Source organism: Falco peregrinus, chromosome 5 (assembly GCF_023634155.1).
Source record: "Falco peregrinus isolate bFalPer1 chromosome 5, bFalPer1.pri, whole genome shotgun sequence".
NCBI lineage: Eukaryota > Metazoa > Chordata > Aves > Falconiformes > Falconidae > Falco > Falco peregrinus.
The window spans coordinates 100,582,587-100,597,830 of record NC_073725.1 but is presented as its reverse complement, the minus strand read 5'-3'; the positions used below and the strand labels follow the sequence as shown (position 1 = coordinate 100,597,830).

Here is a 15,244-nt window from a genome sequence, read left to right as displayed (position 1 = left end):
AACATTCACTGCGGATTTTTTTCTCATTATTAGTCATTCTCTCTGTAACTCAGAAAAATCACACAGTGACTTCTTTCATATGCACTGAGGTACAGAAACATATTCTACCACGAACTGCCTTAAAGAAGGTGCTGTGAAAGAGGCGTCAGCCACTCTTTTATCCCTTCTGCAATTAATGTTCCAGTATTGAAGTTCTAAATATATATCCAGAAACCAGCAGACATTAGTATCCATCAGCAACCTTATTAAAATACAAGTGCTAAAGATATAAGTTACCTTTAAATATACTCTTTACACTTAGAAGTTGCTTTAGATGAGGCTGTGTCAGAGCTTCATAGCCAAAAGCCTGAAGATACCAAAGCCCAGCAAACAGACTAAGCAGGGATCAACCTGATACACTTTTTTCTCTATTCAGTCAGATGAGCGGTCACTCCCAAACCAAATGGGAGAAATAAAGCACACTGTAAGAGACTGCAAGTACTTTCTAGCTGTCTCAACTCTGAAAGTCTCCTAAGAGGACTGATATCTCAACAGCTGGGCACTCCTTTTGCTGTCAAACACTCACAGAGCAATGGGATTTGTCAGCAATCTGCTGAGCATATACAGATGACAACTGCCAAGCTTGGAGAGCTCAAAGGCATTTACAGAGAGATAGGGGTTTGCGATAGATACGTTGAACCAGAGCTGCGATCCAGAATCTGTGAAAATTGTGTCCAATAGCTGTAAAGCCTTTAGCTGTGGTAGTTAAACCAGGCACCGTAATATGCAGAATTTAGCCTGTTCAAGGGAGGATGATCAGCCTCCATGTCACATACTACAAGGAAAAGGGTGTTGGTATGATTTTGGAAGCTGATGTTTGCTGCCTAAATTACAACTCTATTTATCAGTCAAATATATGGAAATGAAGCATTGCTTAACAAACAGGTTTTGATTTGTCCCAGGTACAAATGTACAAATTTCATTGTTAACGGATTTAAAGCTCTCTCCAGCACCTACACTTCACTCAGTGGTGCTCCATCCCTTGTAGATTTTCAGCCTGTTGCCCCACCATGATCTACATATCCCTAAATCTTTTTAAAGATCTTCTTGACAAAGGGATATGTTTTGTTGGTACAACACAGAGATGTATTATATCAAAAGATTTTTGCCTTACTGACATAAGCTCCAAATGATTCCCAAAGTCAGCTGTATTTTCAATAATTTGCCCATTTCATGTATTTCAAAACAGGTTTATCCACTTATGACAGCATACTGCTTAATCCCCTCCATCCTCCAATCCCACCAGTGATAGAACTTTGCATCAAACTTTTTATAGCATCAAATGTGGTTTTTTTCCCTGGCATCCTAAAAAAATGAAATTTTTGTTCAGCTACAGTCTGTGCAAAAGCGTAAGTTAGCTCAGTGATATTCAAGAATAACTAGTTAAGACTCTGAGGCTCTACATTCTGCTAAAAGATACATTGTCACATCTGTGTCTTTTTTTTGCTTCCTATGTCTGCTAAAAGCAACATCTACAACGACTATAACCAAAAATAACAAGTTAAAAATGTTTTTCACCAATTTGTCACCTTTTTGCCCTTAACAACAGTAAATGTATAATCTAGTTCATTAACAGTTTCGCCTGTTTATACTTAATGTATAACAAGGGAAAAATAAATGCATTACAAAAGAAGAAAATGGAATTGTAAGTATGACAAAAATGGAAACAGAGTTCATGGATTGGTGCAGCAATTAAAATCACTTAACACATTTGAAAAGGAAAAAAATCACAGAATTATAGAAACATTTAGGTTGGAAAAGACCTTTAAGATCATAGAGTCCAACCATTAACCCAGCACTGCCAAGCCCACCACTAAAAAACGTCCACATCTATGTATCTTTTAAATGCCTCCAAGGGGTGGTGACTCCACCACCTGCCTGGGCAGCCTGTTCCAGTGCTCGACAGCCCTTTCGGTGTTAATTCCAAGGTGCCTCACTTAACTGCTTTTATCTACAGCAGCATATAAAATGGCCATCATATGTTTTCATTCAATCTTCTTGCTCAGCAGTGTCATTACAAGGTTTTACCCTTAGTAGTGGGGTTCTCATTCTCTGTGCTTCATGCAACTGGTCAATAATAAACTTTTTTTCCACAACTTTTGCATATTTAAGTCATTAGAAAACTTTAAAATACACTACAGGTTTTTTTGTGAGTGGGGAGTTCTCATCATGTGTGTATTACAAAGGAAAAAATACAAAAGCAGAAAATGTCATTAATTCTCCTTCAAGCAGATGGTAATGCTGTAGCAATGAACAAGTTTATATTAATTACTTTCAGAAAGAGAAGGACGTGTCATATTTGAGATAGAGGATCCTACCAAACCTACTAAGCATCATCAGTAAATCTAACAACAGCAAAATTTTTCCATTAACTCATTGTGACAGCTGTCAAGCTAGGGAAAACTTTTTGTTAATGCCAGTATAATTGTTCATTTAAACAAAAGCCAGGAATTCAGTCACACTGGAACAGCTTATGTCTCTAGCTCTGCCGCACAATCTGCACACATGCATATATTACATCTATATGCATAGTTGCTCTTTAATTTTCATCTTTGAGGCTACAGTGTGATTTGTCCTGAGCCTGAGCAGAACCCTACAGAAAGCAGACCAGAAGGCAATTTGTGATTGAGTTGTAATGAGCCGCCTGTGTTTTCCCTTGTTGGAAGGAAGGCTTGGCACCCCAGCCAGCAGCTGGGGTAGGACATGCTCTCTGCATGCCAGGCTAACTGCATGGTCACCGATTTTCTCCACGCCTTCAAAATAGGAGAACACAACTATTGGTAGAAATGTCACCTCACTTTTTGTGAGGTGACAGATTGAAGTACCAAAGATGTAGACTGCATCCTCCCTTGGGACCCTGTGTGACCACAGCTTGACTCAGAGCTCACAAGGAAATCCCGGTATAGGTCTTGGTGCTATCACAGGGTCTTTGCAACCAAGGAAGATGCAGAGATCCCATTACCTACCTCCATTCAAGGCAGGGCTGGTATCATTAAGCTGATCTTCTAACAGCAAAACTAACTCTGAACAAGAAATGGTGTGCAGCCCTTACCTCCTCGTAGACATCGACATTCCTGCTGAAGTCTCCAGCCCTCCTTGGAAGCACGTGGACATGAACATGCTGTCAACATGAAACAAAATAATGGTGATAATCAAGCTCATGACTTTCTTTTCTGGATTGTCAGCATTATTCTCAACACACACAAGTAACCATGCACAGGCTCCCACAGCATTATTTTCAGAGAAAAATACATTAACCTGTTCCATAACGGTATCTCAAGTCTTCAGAGAATATAAAAGGAAAAACATGAGAGAGCAGCTCTGCTGTATTATATGAGCTTCAGAGTGAAATGCCTGGAAGTTTAGGGACTCTGTGAAATTATTCATAGTTGTCATTCAGGAACGTATTTAGCCTCAGCTTTGAAATGACAATGTACCTCTGAACTGACAAGAATAAGAAGGTGCTGGTACAGGACCTGGCTGTAGCAGGTGTGAGCAGAGGGCTTGTGTAGGCAGCCCCGGGCTCAGTGCTGTGCTGCACGGGCCGGGGGACAGAGGAACCAATGGTATACAGCGGAGACCACGCAGGTAGGAGGGCTGTCAGAAGAAGACACTCACTGGGCTGTACAGCATGGCTAATACAATGTCTTTTGCAAGATTAAAAAGATTTTAATGGTTTGCTTTTCCTCCCAGGAGCTCATAGCCTGAACGCAACAGACTGAAGACCCCGGTGACATGAGGTGTGTGCTGGGGGCACGCGCCTGCAGGGACATGGGCTGCAGTGTATCAAATGGTACCAAACCTGTGAGGCACAAGAATTATGAGCCCAGTTTTGCAGAGGCTGAAGCGTAAGTGTCACTCTCCTGATGGCAGGGCCATTGCTTGGGGGGTAGAAGAGCTAAGGACTATAAGCTGCACAAGCAGCTTTGAGCTACCCAGTATGGGAGGCTAGGAGGTGCAATGTATTTTTGTCACAAATGATGACAGAAAAGACACAAAAATATGGACAAGAAAGCAAATATATTACTTGCCACCTTGCCAACTTGATGTTGTGTTGTTACTATATTTTTTTTCTCTTAAGAGACTATGACTGTCTCTTGATATGACATAGGAAGGGTAATTCAAGATTCTCAAGACTCAAACTCTACTAGGAAATTAAACAAACACTCATCTATCTGCTTTTCTACAGTAAATTCAGATTACATTGCAAAGCACTCCTTTATCATTTTCCCTTTCTCTTTCACTCCCTTTTGATGAAAAAAATCCACACCACAACTGAGAAGTAATTCTTCAGGAAAAAAACCACAGCACCTCATTGAGGAGAGGCAGCAAATGATCTGAGTGACAGATCACATTCATGCATCTCCAGATCTTTTTAGATGGGGCTTAAATCCTTTAAAAAAACCCACTGCATCAGAAACAGCACCAAATGCCTCACATAAAATTTAGATAGCTTGCACCTGACTCAATTTGATGAGGTAGAAATCAGCTGAAATTCATGCACCTCATTGAAACACTCTCAAAACACGGCTCAAGTCTATAATGAAATCCAAAATCAAAAAAGGTTTTCTTAGGCTATTTGTAAGAAAATTCAAACACACCTATATTGTGTTAGCTTCAATCCATAAAAACATTTGCTCAGTGAATAAAATGAAATCACAAGGATGTTTCAGTTAATGAAATATTCCGAATACCACTTTTTTTTTTCTCACTTTACCCTAGAGAAACTGAATATGCGATTGCTTATTCTTATCATTATCCACAGCCTTCAGTGTATTCAGCCTAGAGATGAGGATGATTCTTGAGGGTCAAAAACTGTGTTTTTGAGTAATACATCAGTGATAGTGTTCTGATAGTGTATTATACTAATATATCATGAGAGCGAAAGTGCTCTTGTGATGTATTAGTGCAATGTATCATCTGAACATCACTGCTCTCATGATGTATTGCTCAAAATCGCAAGGCAAGTTTAAAGATGGTCTTCAGTAGCCCAGGGCCTGAAATTTTGTTTTTGAACAAAGACTTTCAAGTAAAATAAAAGTGAAGATTAAAGTTTGCAGTGGTACTGTAAAATTTTGCTAGTGTGTCACACTTGTGGTTCTTGTTAGATTTTAAATCTACTCATGAAAATAGGGATTAATCCGCCAGTCAGTTTTTTTCTCTTCTACTGCTAGGAGTGAGAGTTTTGCTACAAATATCAATTTTCAGGAATTTCTCCTGATGATACATGTATATACAATCTAATACCAGCTATCAACAACCATACCCCCTAAATGTTCAGGCACCTTTAAAGTATTTTTTATCTCTGTGGCAGAATGTTCCAGGATGCACATAACAGAAGATCAGTATACCCATGACAGACAATTTGGAATATCAGAAAGCACGCAGGGACGTAGTCCAAAGCTCAGTGCAGAGATGCTGCACTGCAGATGCACAGACCAGCACAGCAGGTAATGAATGAGCCTAATGTGATCTTCTACCCAAAATGGGCTCTTGCGATCAGCATGAATAAAAGAAGAAAAAGTGTTTATGACAGCATATGGGCCACTTGGCATCAGTGAGGACATTCCCAGGGGTTAGTCACCTTTACTACATGCATTATGTTCCTACACAACACCAGGCTGCATAGCAAAATCCGTCAACTGTATTAGAAAACAAATTAGTATTTCCAAGGGTTGAGGTAACTACAATCAGTTTAAAAGACAGTAAATTTTGCCAGACATTCCAAATTTTTTTTAAAAAAAATATTTCTGTGCACGAAGCATAAATATATATCTGGATTCTCCCTATTGTTTATGTAACAGAAACAAATGGGATCAGCAATAGAGTCTCAAGCAGTTTCCATCTCTTCAGCTTTACCAAGAAAGCAGGGAAATACAAGCAGCACAGAGCAGCGGCTATCACAGAGAAAGAAACACTGAACAAGAGGATTTCACACCTTCTCTAATCTGCCTTTCAGCTTCTGGCCTTCCCAGCTCAGGGAGGCTGATACTTTGATTTATTAGGAGTTCTTTAATTGATCATTTTTGCTCCTTAGTGCTATTTGTTATTGCTAAAGCCTCAATCCACCAAGGCACTTAAGCACCAGCTCGATTTCCAGCCTGTGAATTGGTTCAGTGGGAGTATTCACATCCTGGATATTATGTATATGTCTGTGCTTTGTGTCCACTGCATAGGCTACAGGGAGGTCTCCCCAACTAGTGGTAGCAGAAATAACCTCAAGGTACCTGCAAATTACAGTTGCTTCCTTCCAGTTTGTTTTCCAGGCAAAACAAAAACCTGCACGTCCAAAAAAAGACATTTGCAGTTGACTGAAATGTGTCAGTTGATGCAAACAAAACATTTGGCTGCATTGTTTTTTTTAACCAAACAAACAGATTTAGGCAAATCCTCCCTCAAAACACTGCTTGGAGACAAAAAAATCCAAACATTGTGTATACAAACTGTCAAAATAAAGCATTTCAACTTTTTTCTCCAGTTATTGAGGGTATCCTCAAGTCTGGTGGGTGGCAGACAGCCCCATCACATTCCAGCAGGCTGTATTCAATCACAGTTGATAGTATTTCATTTTTTTCCTAAAAAATTGCTTTCCCCTCATTTTGCATTATTTTGATTAATAAGCAAGAAAAGCAACATACAACAGCCGAGACATTTACATTAATGGACCAATCAATGTCACCTGCATCAGGGTAGAAAATAATGCAGGCACACGCTTGCCTTGCTGAGAGTGTTAGCTACCTTTCCCTTCTCTTGTCAGACACTGATGGAGAAAGCTGCATGCAACTGGAGGAGGTGGGCACACTGGGTACAACAACATGAGGACACAGCAGTATGCCCTCAGCTAGGGGACATCATGTGGGTCAAAGATGCCTGAGCCCCACCAGTTGCTTCTGATACTGGGAACAAGATTTCTTGCCAAGGAGGGTCTGGGGCAGCAGTAGCTGAAAGGAGGCTGTGGGAGCTCAATTTTATAGGACTTTCAAAGTTAAAATTATTAGCCTGAGAGTTTTCCAGGGCTGGGACTGCAGCTTCCTCTGTTTTCACAGTGGCTACCACATTACAAATGAAATTGCAGTTTGAGAAACACCCAATGGTGACAATTATAAAGTGATGCAAAATCACTTTTAAGATAAGTTTTTTCAAGACATCCAGAATGGCAAGAATAGTTAGAAAATGTACTGCAAGGAACAAATCTATAGTGCCATGGGGAAATCATAAGCCAGAGCCAGAGTGATGTCTCTGACCTCCCACTGCAGCCAGAGGATCCTCCCCTGGAGCCCTGTGGCATTCCCAGCATGACTGGGAGCATGGGGCTGCTGCTGGGCACTCTGCAGCACGCTCATCCATCTGCTGCTGAAATCTGGCAGCAGCACAGGCATTTGTGGGATTATACGTCTGAAGTTGATTTCCAGTGAACCAGGGCTGCAAAATGCTCACAAAAGTCTCAGTCAAAAAACTTGGAGCCTGTTTTGTTGCAAAAACAGCCATTCTGGTCAGGTGAGTTTTGCTTCAGCACTCAAGGCCATGCAGAAAGCAATGTTCCTAGTTACAGCTGGTTTTATATACTGAATTATGGTTGAATAACCAATGTGTCACCACTGCACTGGATGTAAAGTAAAAATACTAGGCAAAAATAGACACTGAAAGAGATTTCCTGGGTAGATCAGAATAGTGAAGAGCAGATGACCCTGCCACACACCACTGGGGAGGACATGGACGTTGCCCGCAATAATTCATGAACATTATGTTGTGTTCGCTCAGCTGCTGTGCTGGTTAGCAGAGCAACAAAGCTCAGCTTCCCACAGAAAGGGAGATAATAGCCTGTACAAGAGTTCCTCAGCATGCACTCAGGGTCTATTAGCAATAAATGTTGCTATAAGATGAATACATAAAAACTGGCAACGCGTCACGCAACCTTGAGGACAGGGGGCTGCCAGAAAGTCGGTAGAGGAAGAGCTGTTCCCACCACACCTGCAAAAGCAGTATATGGTCGAGATGTGCCTTCATACAGCAAAACCAGGTGCCTTTCAGCAGCTCAGTCCTTGCCCTCATTACTTTTCATTCTTTTTACAGAGACAAAGCTTTGCAGTTATGAGCTTCCATGGTCTCATGGTGCAGCAAGATCAGGAGAGGCTGTGATGTGGGGCACAGAGGGACGTCAGGGCCAGGAAGAGTAAACCCCAACGTCCCTTCCACTGTTGTGTTTAGGCAGGAGGAATGGTAGGAAGGGCATTAGTGGCTGCAGGCAGCAAGACTTGCTGGCCAGGAGACCCCCATCAGCCAGTTCACTGGGAAAAAGGATCGTGGTTCGCAGATAAGACCTTGCTTGCTGCACAGTCCCCTGTCCATTATAGAGACACGGGCTTCTTACAGGAGGCTGTGGCAATGCGTCTTCTAAACTACCAGATTAACTGTAGAAATTCCAAACTAATAACCATTCTCCAAGTAAGACTGTTAGTGGGTGATAAAGAAAATCAACAATAATACTGAGATAGCCACATGAAAAATAGGGCAATTTTGTCCTCTCTGTAAACTGGGCTTCCATGGAGCCCTTGTTTGCTATTCTTGATTAACTGCTCAATTATCCCTGATACAAAATTATTCCACGGAAAGCCCTGCCTGTATATCCATAGCTCATTAACAGAAAGCACTCCCTCTGCCGTCCCTGAAAATACATGGCGTTACCCAGGCGCCAGCACACTTCGTACTATCGCTCTTTCTAGGCACTGAAAGCTGATTTCTAGGGCCCTTGACTTGCAGACCCTGGCAAAGGCATCTTCATGGGAAAGCAATTTCTGTTCAGTGAGTACTTATGAGTTCTTGACGTTTTTCCTAGTCATGAATTAGGTTGGGATGGAGAAACAAATTAAAAACTAAATTACGTCCTATCCAACACTAGGAAGAGTTTTGGTCAATTAAAATATTCTGTTTTCACAGCCTTTAAAATTATTTCCAGCATTAATACTATTTACACGAAGCAGAGACCGCTTTGAAAGACCTAATTTTTGTGAAATATTAAAACATGACAGGAAACTACTTGAAACAATTCCTTTCCTACAAAAATGCCTCATTTCCAGCAATCAGCATTTTCCTTTCCAGCTTCCCTAGAACCTCATGCATGAGACTGTACAGATGCAGACACTCGGTGCCTCCTCCCCAGATGGCAGCTCTGGCATTCTGCTTGTGGGGGTGGCTCTGAACCCACAGGTTCGAAGGCTGCACAGACTAATGCATCTTTAACACCTTTGCTTTGGCCCCAGTTTATTAAAACACGAAACTGAGGCTTGGTTTTCTACCTTCATGAGAAACACAAGGAAGCGATACAGATGGAAAGGAGCGGCACAGACTGCCAGACTGGAGAGCGGTATGTGCAGGGGGACAGAGGGATGCTTTGGAAGGGAAGGACAGGGAAATCCACATCTGTCTCAGAAAGCCTAGGCCAACAGCAGAGGAAACAGGTGGGAATAGACTAGAAGAGCCACCAGAGAACAGGAATGGTAGGAGCTACTAATGGGATACAGATAGTGGTGGAAGTTTTGCGAACTAAAAAAATTGTGCAGAAAGAGGGTGCAAAGAGAGAAAACAGAAGAAACTGGAACAAGTCTTGGGAGAGGAGGCCACACAGGCTGACCACACAGTACCAAGCTGGAACATGAGGGCCCTTTCAGGAGACACTTGCGTACACCTGGCATGGCCCTGCACCGTACACATACCCTCAGAAGGAAAAAAGAAAGCTCTGCAATGCTCCCTACCAACCTTTATGGATTTGTCTCTGGAAGAGTGAGTATCAAGATACCTGCTCAGCACAGAGGACACGTACTTTGGAAAGCAACAGAATGGAGAGAATTTGCAAATATATCAGAAACCAAACCAGGTGGGGGGGCTTACAGCAGAGTACATCTTCAAAAATGTAGATTGAGAAATGTGCAGATTCAGCATCCTCAATAAATAATGCATCTGTCAACTGTTATAAAGTTTTAAAGAAATGAGCTGTAGATGAGCTAGAAAAGGGATGTAGACCTAATGAAAACATGTGCAGGAAGATTTTTAAACCCACTTGAGATCCGCAGTTATAACTTCCACAGCTGAAGGCAACTTCAGCGTTTGCAAGAACTGCTAAGCCTCCCTTCCCACCCCCCGCCCCCCTCCAGCCCCAAACCCAAGAAAACTGGCACGATAATGAGGGTAATTAGCCTGGTTTTTGGAAGTAGTGATCCAAATGTAATTTGGACATCTCCTATGGGATCCTCTAAAAGGCAACAAATGAATAAACTAAATGGAAATAAGGGTGGGATGGTGCTTTTGAACTGATATTTCCTGACTTCTAATCTGGTCCACAACTCTAGGAATAAAGGGTCCACACACGGTGGTAGGAAGGTCAGGCCAAGGACCATCACCAGCTCCTCTCACCTGCCATTATTCAGTGCCTATCCCCTGTCTAGCACCCACAGTGGATGGGACAGGCAGACCTGCAGGAGCATCAACCATTACTCTGTGTGAATCAACAGGAAGAACAACACCTTGTTCCAGCCAAGGACCCTGATGGGAAAACTGCTATACCATGTTTCCTGGATTATATGTCAGCAACACCACAAATGGAACACCGAGAGACCTGTACAACATCTTCAACCCCCCGAATACCAAAGAACTGCAAAAACAACCTGACACCCTGGAAACCCCTGAATAAAGTATCACTTCCATTTTACAGATGGGAAGGCTGATGCACAAACCAACGAAGGTGCTGCTAAAGCTGCTTGAGAAGGTGGTGCAGGTTTAGGAACAGCTGGAGAGCACCTGCCTTGAGGTCCTGCCCCTTTGCCTTCCCTCAGGGTCACTTTGCCCAGGTGTTTTTGTGCAAGTTTGGTGTTGCTGATATGCAAATGAAAGCACAATTGCATTTCCCCTCACCTCTGATCTTTAGTTAAGTCTTGATAAACGCATATTGTTTAAACACTTGTGATACGTATAATTAGGGTTCTTTAATTTATGTTTCAATAAAATGTTCTATAATAAACATTTACTGCTCTGTGAATAAACATTTAAATGAAGCTCCTAATGGGGGTTACATGTTTCGAAGCAGTTCATGGCTTTGCCGAAGTTTCTCCCTATATTTAATGAGAGTCATTTCCATAATCTGTGCATTATTGCTTAAGCCTCCCTTCAGGAATATTTTACAAAGTAAAATTCTGTGAAATATTATCAGCCAAAAGAGAAAATGCTAAGAGGATTATCAAATTGTCCCGTTAAAGGGACAGCATAAGCTTTCATTTCCCCCCGAGATGCTAACATTGTAATTATGTAGAATGTGCTTACTAATTATCACACCGGTGTGTTATTACAGTTCTTTTTCCTCAGAGACCCAGTCTAAATGAAAAGGATGGGAGACTTCTGAAAGGTCTGATATGGGGGGCAATATAACGCTAATTTACTTTCTGATATTAATAAGAGTAAGGATTCAATGCCCCAGGCAAATTTTGTAGATGTCAGTTAAGGTCCAGCTCCCTCAGGGGGGGTTGAGTGTTGCTGTGTATGAAGTTGCGTACAGCTGATCCCACAACATCGGCCCTGCAGCCCCACGATTGACACCCAGGGTCTCATCCCCATTTTGCTGAAACTTACACCCATTTTCTCCCTGACTCCAATAATAGCAGGACTCGGCACCCCAGCTGAGATATAAAGTACACTAAGGTTGAGGGCAAGATTATTGTTGGAATACAGAGGGTTTTCAATTCTCTGGAGTATCTGCAATGATACAAACACCTGTAAGATATTTCTTCCATGTGTCTGAGTACATTTGAGGAGAGCATAAAACTGAAATATATCTTTTCTCCACTCACAGGGAATAAGAGCACTATAGCAGCAATGGCCCACTCTCCCTTTAAAGCAGAGGGTAGGGGATAAGAAGAGACAATAAATCAGGAATGGATGTGGCAGGGGAGGACAACCCTTACATACCAGTTACTCTTATTCTGAGAAGGAACACATTATCTCTAATTTTTGTGCTTATTCCCTTTCTAGACAACTGTTGCAACTTCTTCTATGACGGTGAAAAGGTGCCTACGGGACTGAAATACTGCCCTATCTCCTCTTTCCTTAAAGGTGTGTATTGCCTTTGCATGGCAATGTTTTGGCAGTGGGTGGCTTCTGTGAGAAGCTGCTGGAAGCTTCCCCCATGTCCGGCAGAGCCAGCACAGCCAATACGGACCTGCTGCTGGCCAAGGCCGAGCCCATCAGCGACAGTGGTAGCACCTCTGAGATAACGTATCTAAAAAAGAGGGGAAAAAACCTGCGCAACAGCAATTGCGGCTGGGGAGAGCAGCGAGAATATGTGAGAGCAACAGCTCTGCAGGCACCAAAGGCCAGTGCGGGAGGAGGCAGGAGGGGCTCCAGGCGCCAGAGCAGAGATTCCCCGGCAGCCCGTGGTGAAGCCCACGGTGAGGCAGGCTGTGCCCCCAGCCCAGGGAGGTCCAGGGGGAGCAGATCCCCACCTGCAGCCCCGGGAGGGCCCCGGAGCAGGGGGATGCCCGAAGGAGGCTGTGAGCCGCGGGCAGCCCGCGCTGGAGCAGGGTTGTGGCAGGGCTTGTGCCCCCGCGGGACCCCCGCTGGAGCCGGCTGTGCCGGAGGGACCCCCGCTGGAGCAGGGGCAGAGGGTGAGGACCCTGTCCCTGAGGAGGGGGGAGCAGCAGAGACAGAGTGTGATGGACTGACCCCAGCCCCGTTCCCTGCACCCCTGCGCCGCTGGGGAGGAGGAGGGAGAGAAAACCGGGGGTGAAGTTAAGCCCAGGAAGAAGGGAGGGGTGGGAGGAAGGTGTGTTTAGGTTTTGCTTTTTAGTTCTCATTATCCTGCTGTGATTTGATTGGTAATAAATTATACTGATTTCCCCAAGCTGAGTCTGTTTTGCCCATGATGGTAATTGCTGAGTGATCTCCCTGTCCTTGTCTCGACCCATGAGCCTTTTCTCATGTTTTCTCTCCCCTGTCCAGCTGAGGAGGGGAGTGATGGAGCGGCTTGGGGGGGCACCTGCAGGGCATCCAGCCAGGGTCAACCCACGACAAGATGGAAGAGTGATGGTACTACAAGGCAAAAGAAAAGGTTTCTGATGACAGTAACGTAACTGAGACTCATAACTTTCTGCAGAGGATGAAATGCATGAAAGCCACGGTGCTTTCCATCACAGTATCTATCAGTGCTAAGGGAGATTTCCAAGGCTCTGTGTCAGTTCTAAGGCATTTTATACCCTTAAGAATACATTTCCCAAGAACTAGCAAATATCTCTTTGCATACCTACAGCACTCACTAGACTGTATTTAGTTATTTATAATATTAAAATTATATATAGCAGCATGGGTTCCAAAACATGGGCTGTTTCCCTGTTGTATTGCCGAATGTGCACATTCATCACTAAGGTTTAGCTGCTTCAGTTAAACCTTTTAAATGTAAATTATTTTCTATTATAAAAAGCTGATTGTGGGAGTTTTAGTATTACAAAGATGGTAATTTATGTGACTGGAACAAAATAAAACATTCAACAGAAACAGAATTTTACTTGATCAGAAACACTTTTATGTTTCAGTATAGTTTTCTTTTCACATTTTCCTCCTGCAGCAGTGGCCTCTGTCTTTCAATTAGCTTGAAACAGAAGATCTTAAATAAAACTATAATTTAACTGCATTTGCATATGTATCATTCCACAGCTTCTTCACCTCACATCTGAAGTATTTTTAAGCTATCATGAAGCAATGCCTGGAAACCCTTACACAGCTGCTGAGCTGTTCACCCGTTAACAGTCCACCAAAGTCTCTGGGATGGTGACAAACAGGACCATTTTCCAAGCAAACCACAGGAGTAAGTCTCCTCTCATGTCACCTCAAACCATTTTTACGGCATATCCAGTGAGGAAGCTGAGAATCCAGAAAGCAGGTTTTGGGCATGGATTATATGACTGCTGGTCATACTTTTCTTTGACTTACTTCCCACACACACCATTGAATCTGGGACACAAAATGGTTTTGTGGAAGTAAACGGCCTCCTTGAAAATCAGACTTCATAGGTCACCTACAACATCACCCAAAGGTGACTGAAATCCCCATAACGACTCCTCAGTCTCAGCAGCTACTGGATCAGGCCTTGCAGAATACCAGAGTGTCAGCGTTGACACAAGTCACTTTTGAAGATTTTGACAACAGCCTATACAAGGTAGTATCTTCTCCCATGCTACCAGCGCGAAAGTACTTTTCTCCTTGGTTTCCCAAGTAACTAGGATTTTTCTTGCCACTTTTCATAATATGCAGCCGTGCTCCAATTCCCTTTCTGCTCAGGCCAGTGGCAGCACTCTTACTAACTTCAGGTTAAGTCCTTCATGATTTGAAGAGATTTGTCAAGCAGACGTGCTAATAAAGGCAAGGGATATACAATACTATGTCCTTAAACTTCAAAATAAAATAAAATGCATTCCATTGTCTTTATTCACTGTGTAATGTTTTGAAACCAGATTCGAAAAGGTACCAATGTCCCTTTCTGAAACATTTTTTAAACTTCTTAAAGTACTTCTTTTGTAAGCCCTTGCATGGCATGCCACATTTGCCCATCTGCCACCTAAGAGTAGTGAATGGCTACAAGGCCAACACTGATAAACACACAGAAATGCATCTTCCATTGACTGTTTGCTAAAACAAGAACTCGATCATTTTAACTTAACCAATTTAATTACAGAAATGTACTATTGATTCAATCTTTCTTCATATTCATGAGCTGGCTAGAGTGAAGAGTGAACTGTTCTGCTTAGTACACTTTCACCTTGACAAGCATGAATTACCCTAATTGGGAAAGGAGTTCTTTCAAAATTGTTTAAATCCACAAAATCCTTTCAACCAGGGAACTTTGGTGGATTTGTAATGCTCACTAGTGTTTGCCAGGAACCCAGCTGAAACCACCAGACTTGCTGTCCTGGAGACCTTTCAACAGACAGTTTGTCCAAATGGACTTTGACTGTGACTAGCAGGGCCATATGGGCAGAATGGTAGCAGAGGTGAACAGTTTGTGATTATGTCCCTAAGTCGTTTAACCTTCAGAACTGCAATTCAACATACTCTGCCACCCAACAGGAGGCTGTACAAGCAGGTGAAAAGATAGATGTCTATTCTTAATGACTGTTTAGGAGACTGCTGAGCTCTGGTCTGTGCCCATGTTGGTTCAGTTCATTAA

General features: G+C 42.7%; 1 protein-coding gene across 3 annotated transcripts in view; it reads right to left on the bottom strand.

Moving 5' to 3' along the window:
- Positions 1 to 15,244, bottom strand: part of FHIT (fragile histidine triad diadenosine triphosphatase) — a 613,787-nt gene that overhangs the window by 86,430 nt on the left and 512,113 nt on the right. For all 3 annotated transcript variants that reach the window (XM_055805410.1, XM_055805409.1, XM_055805411.1), the window contains one exon: positions 3,092 to 3,160. In XM_055805410.1, coding sequence (XP_055661385.1) covers positions 3,092 to 3,160 — 69 coding nt within the window. The remainder of the gene's footprint in view (positions 1 to 3,091; positions 3,161 to 15,244) is intronic.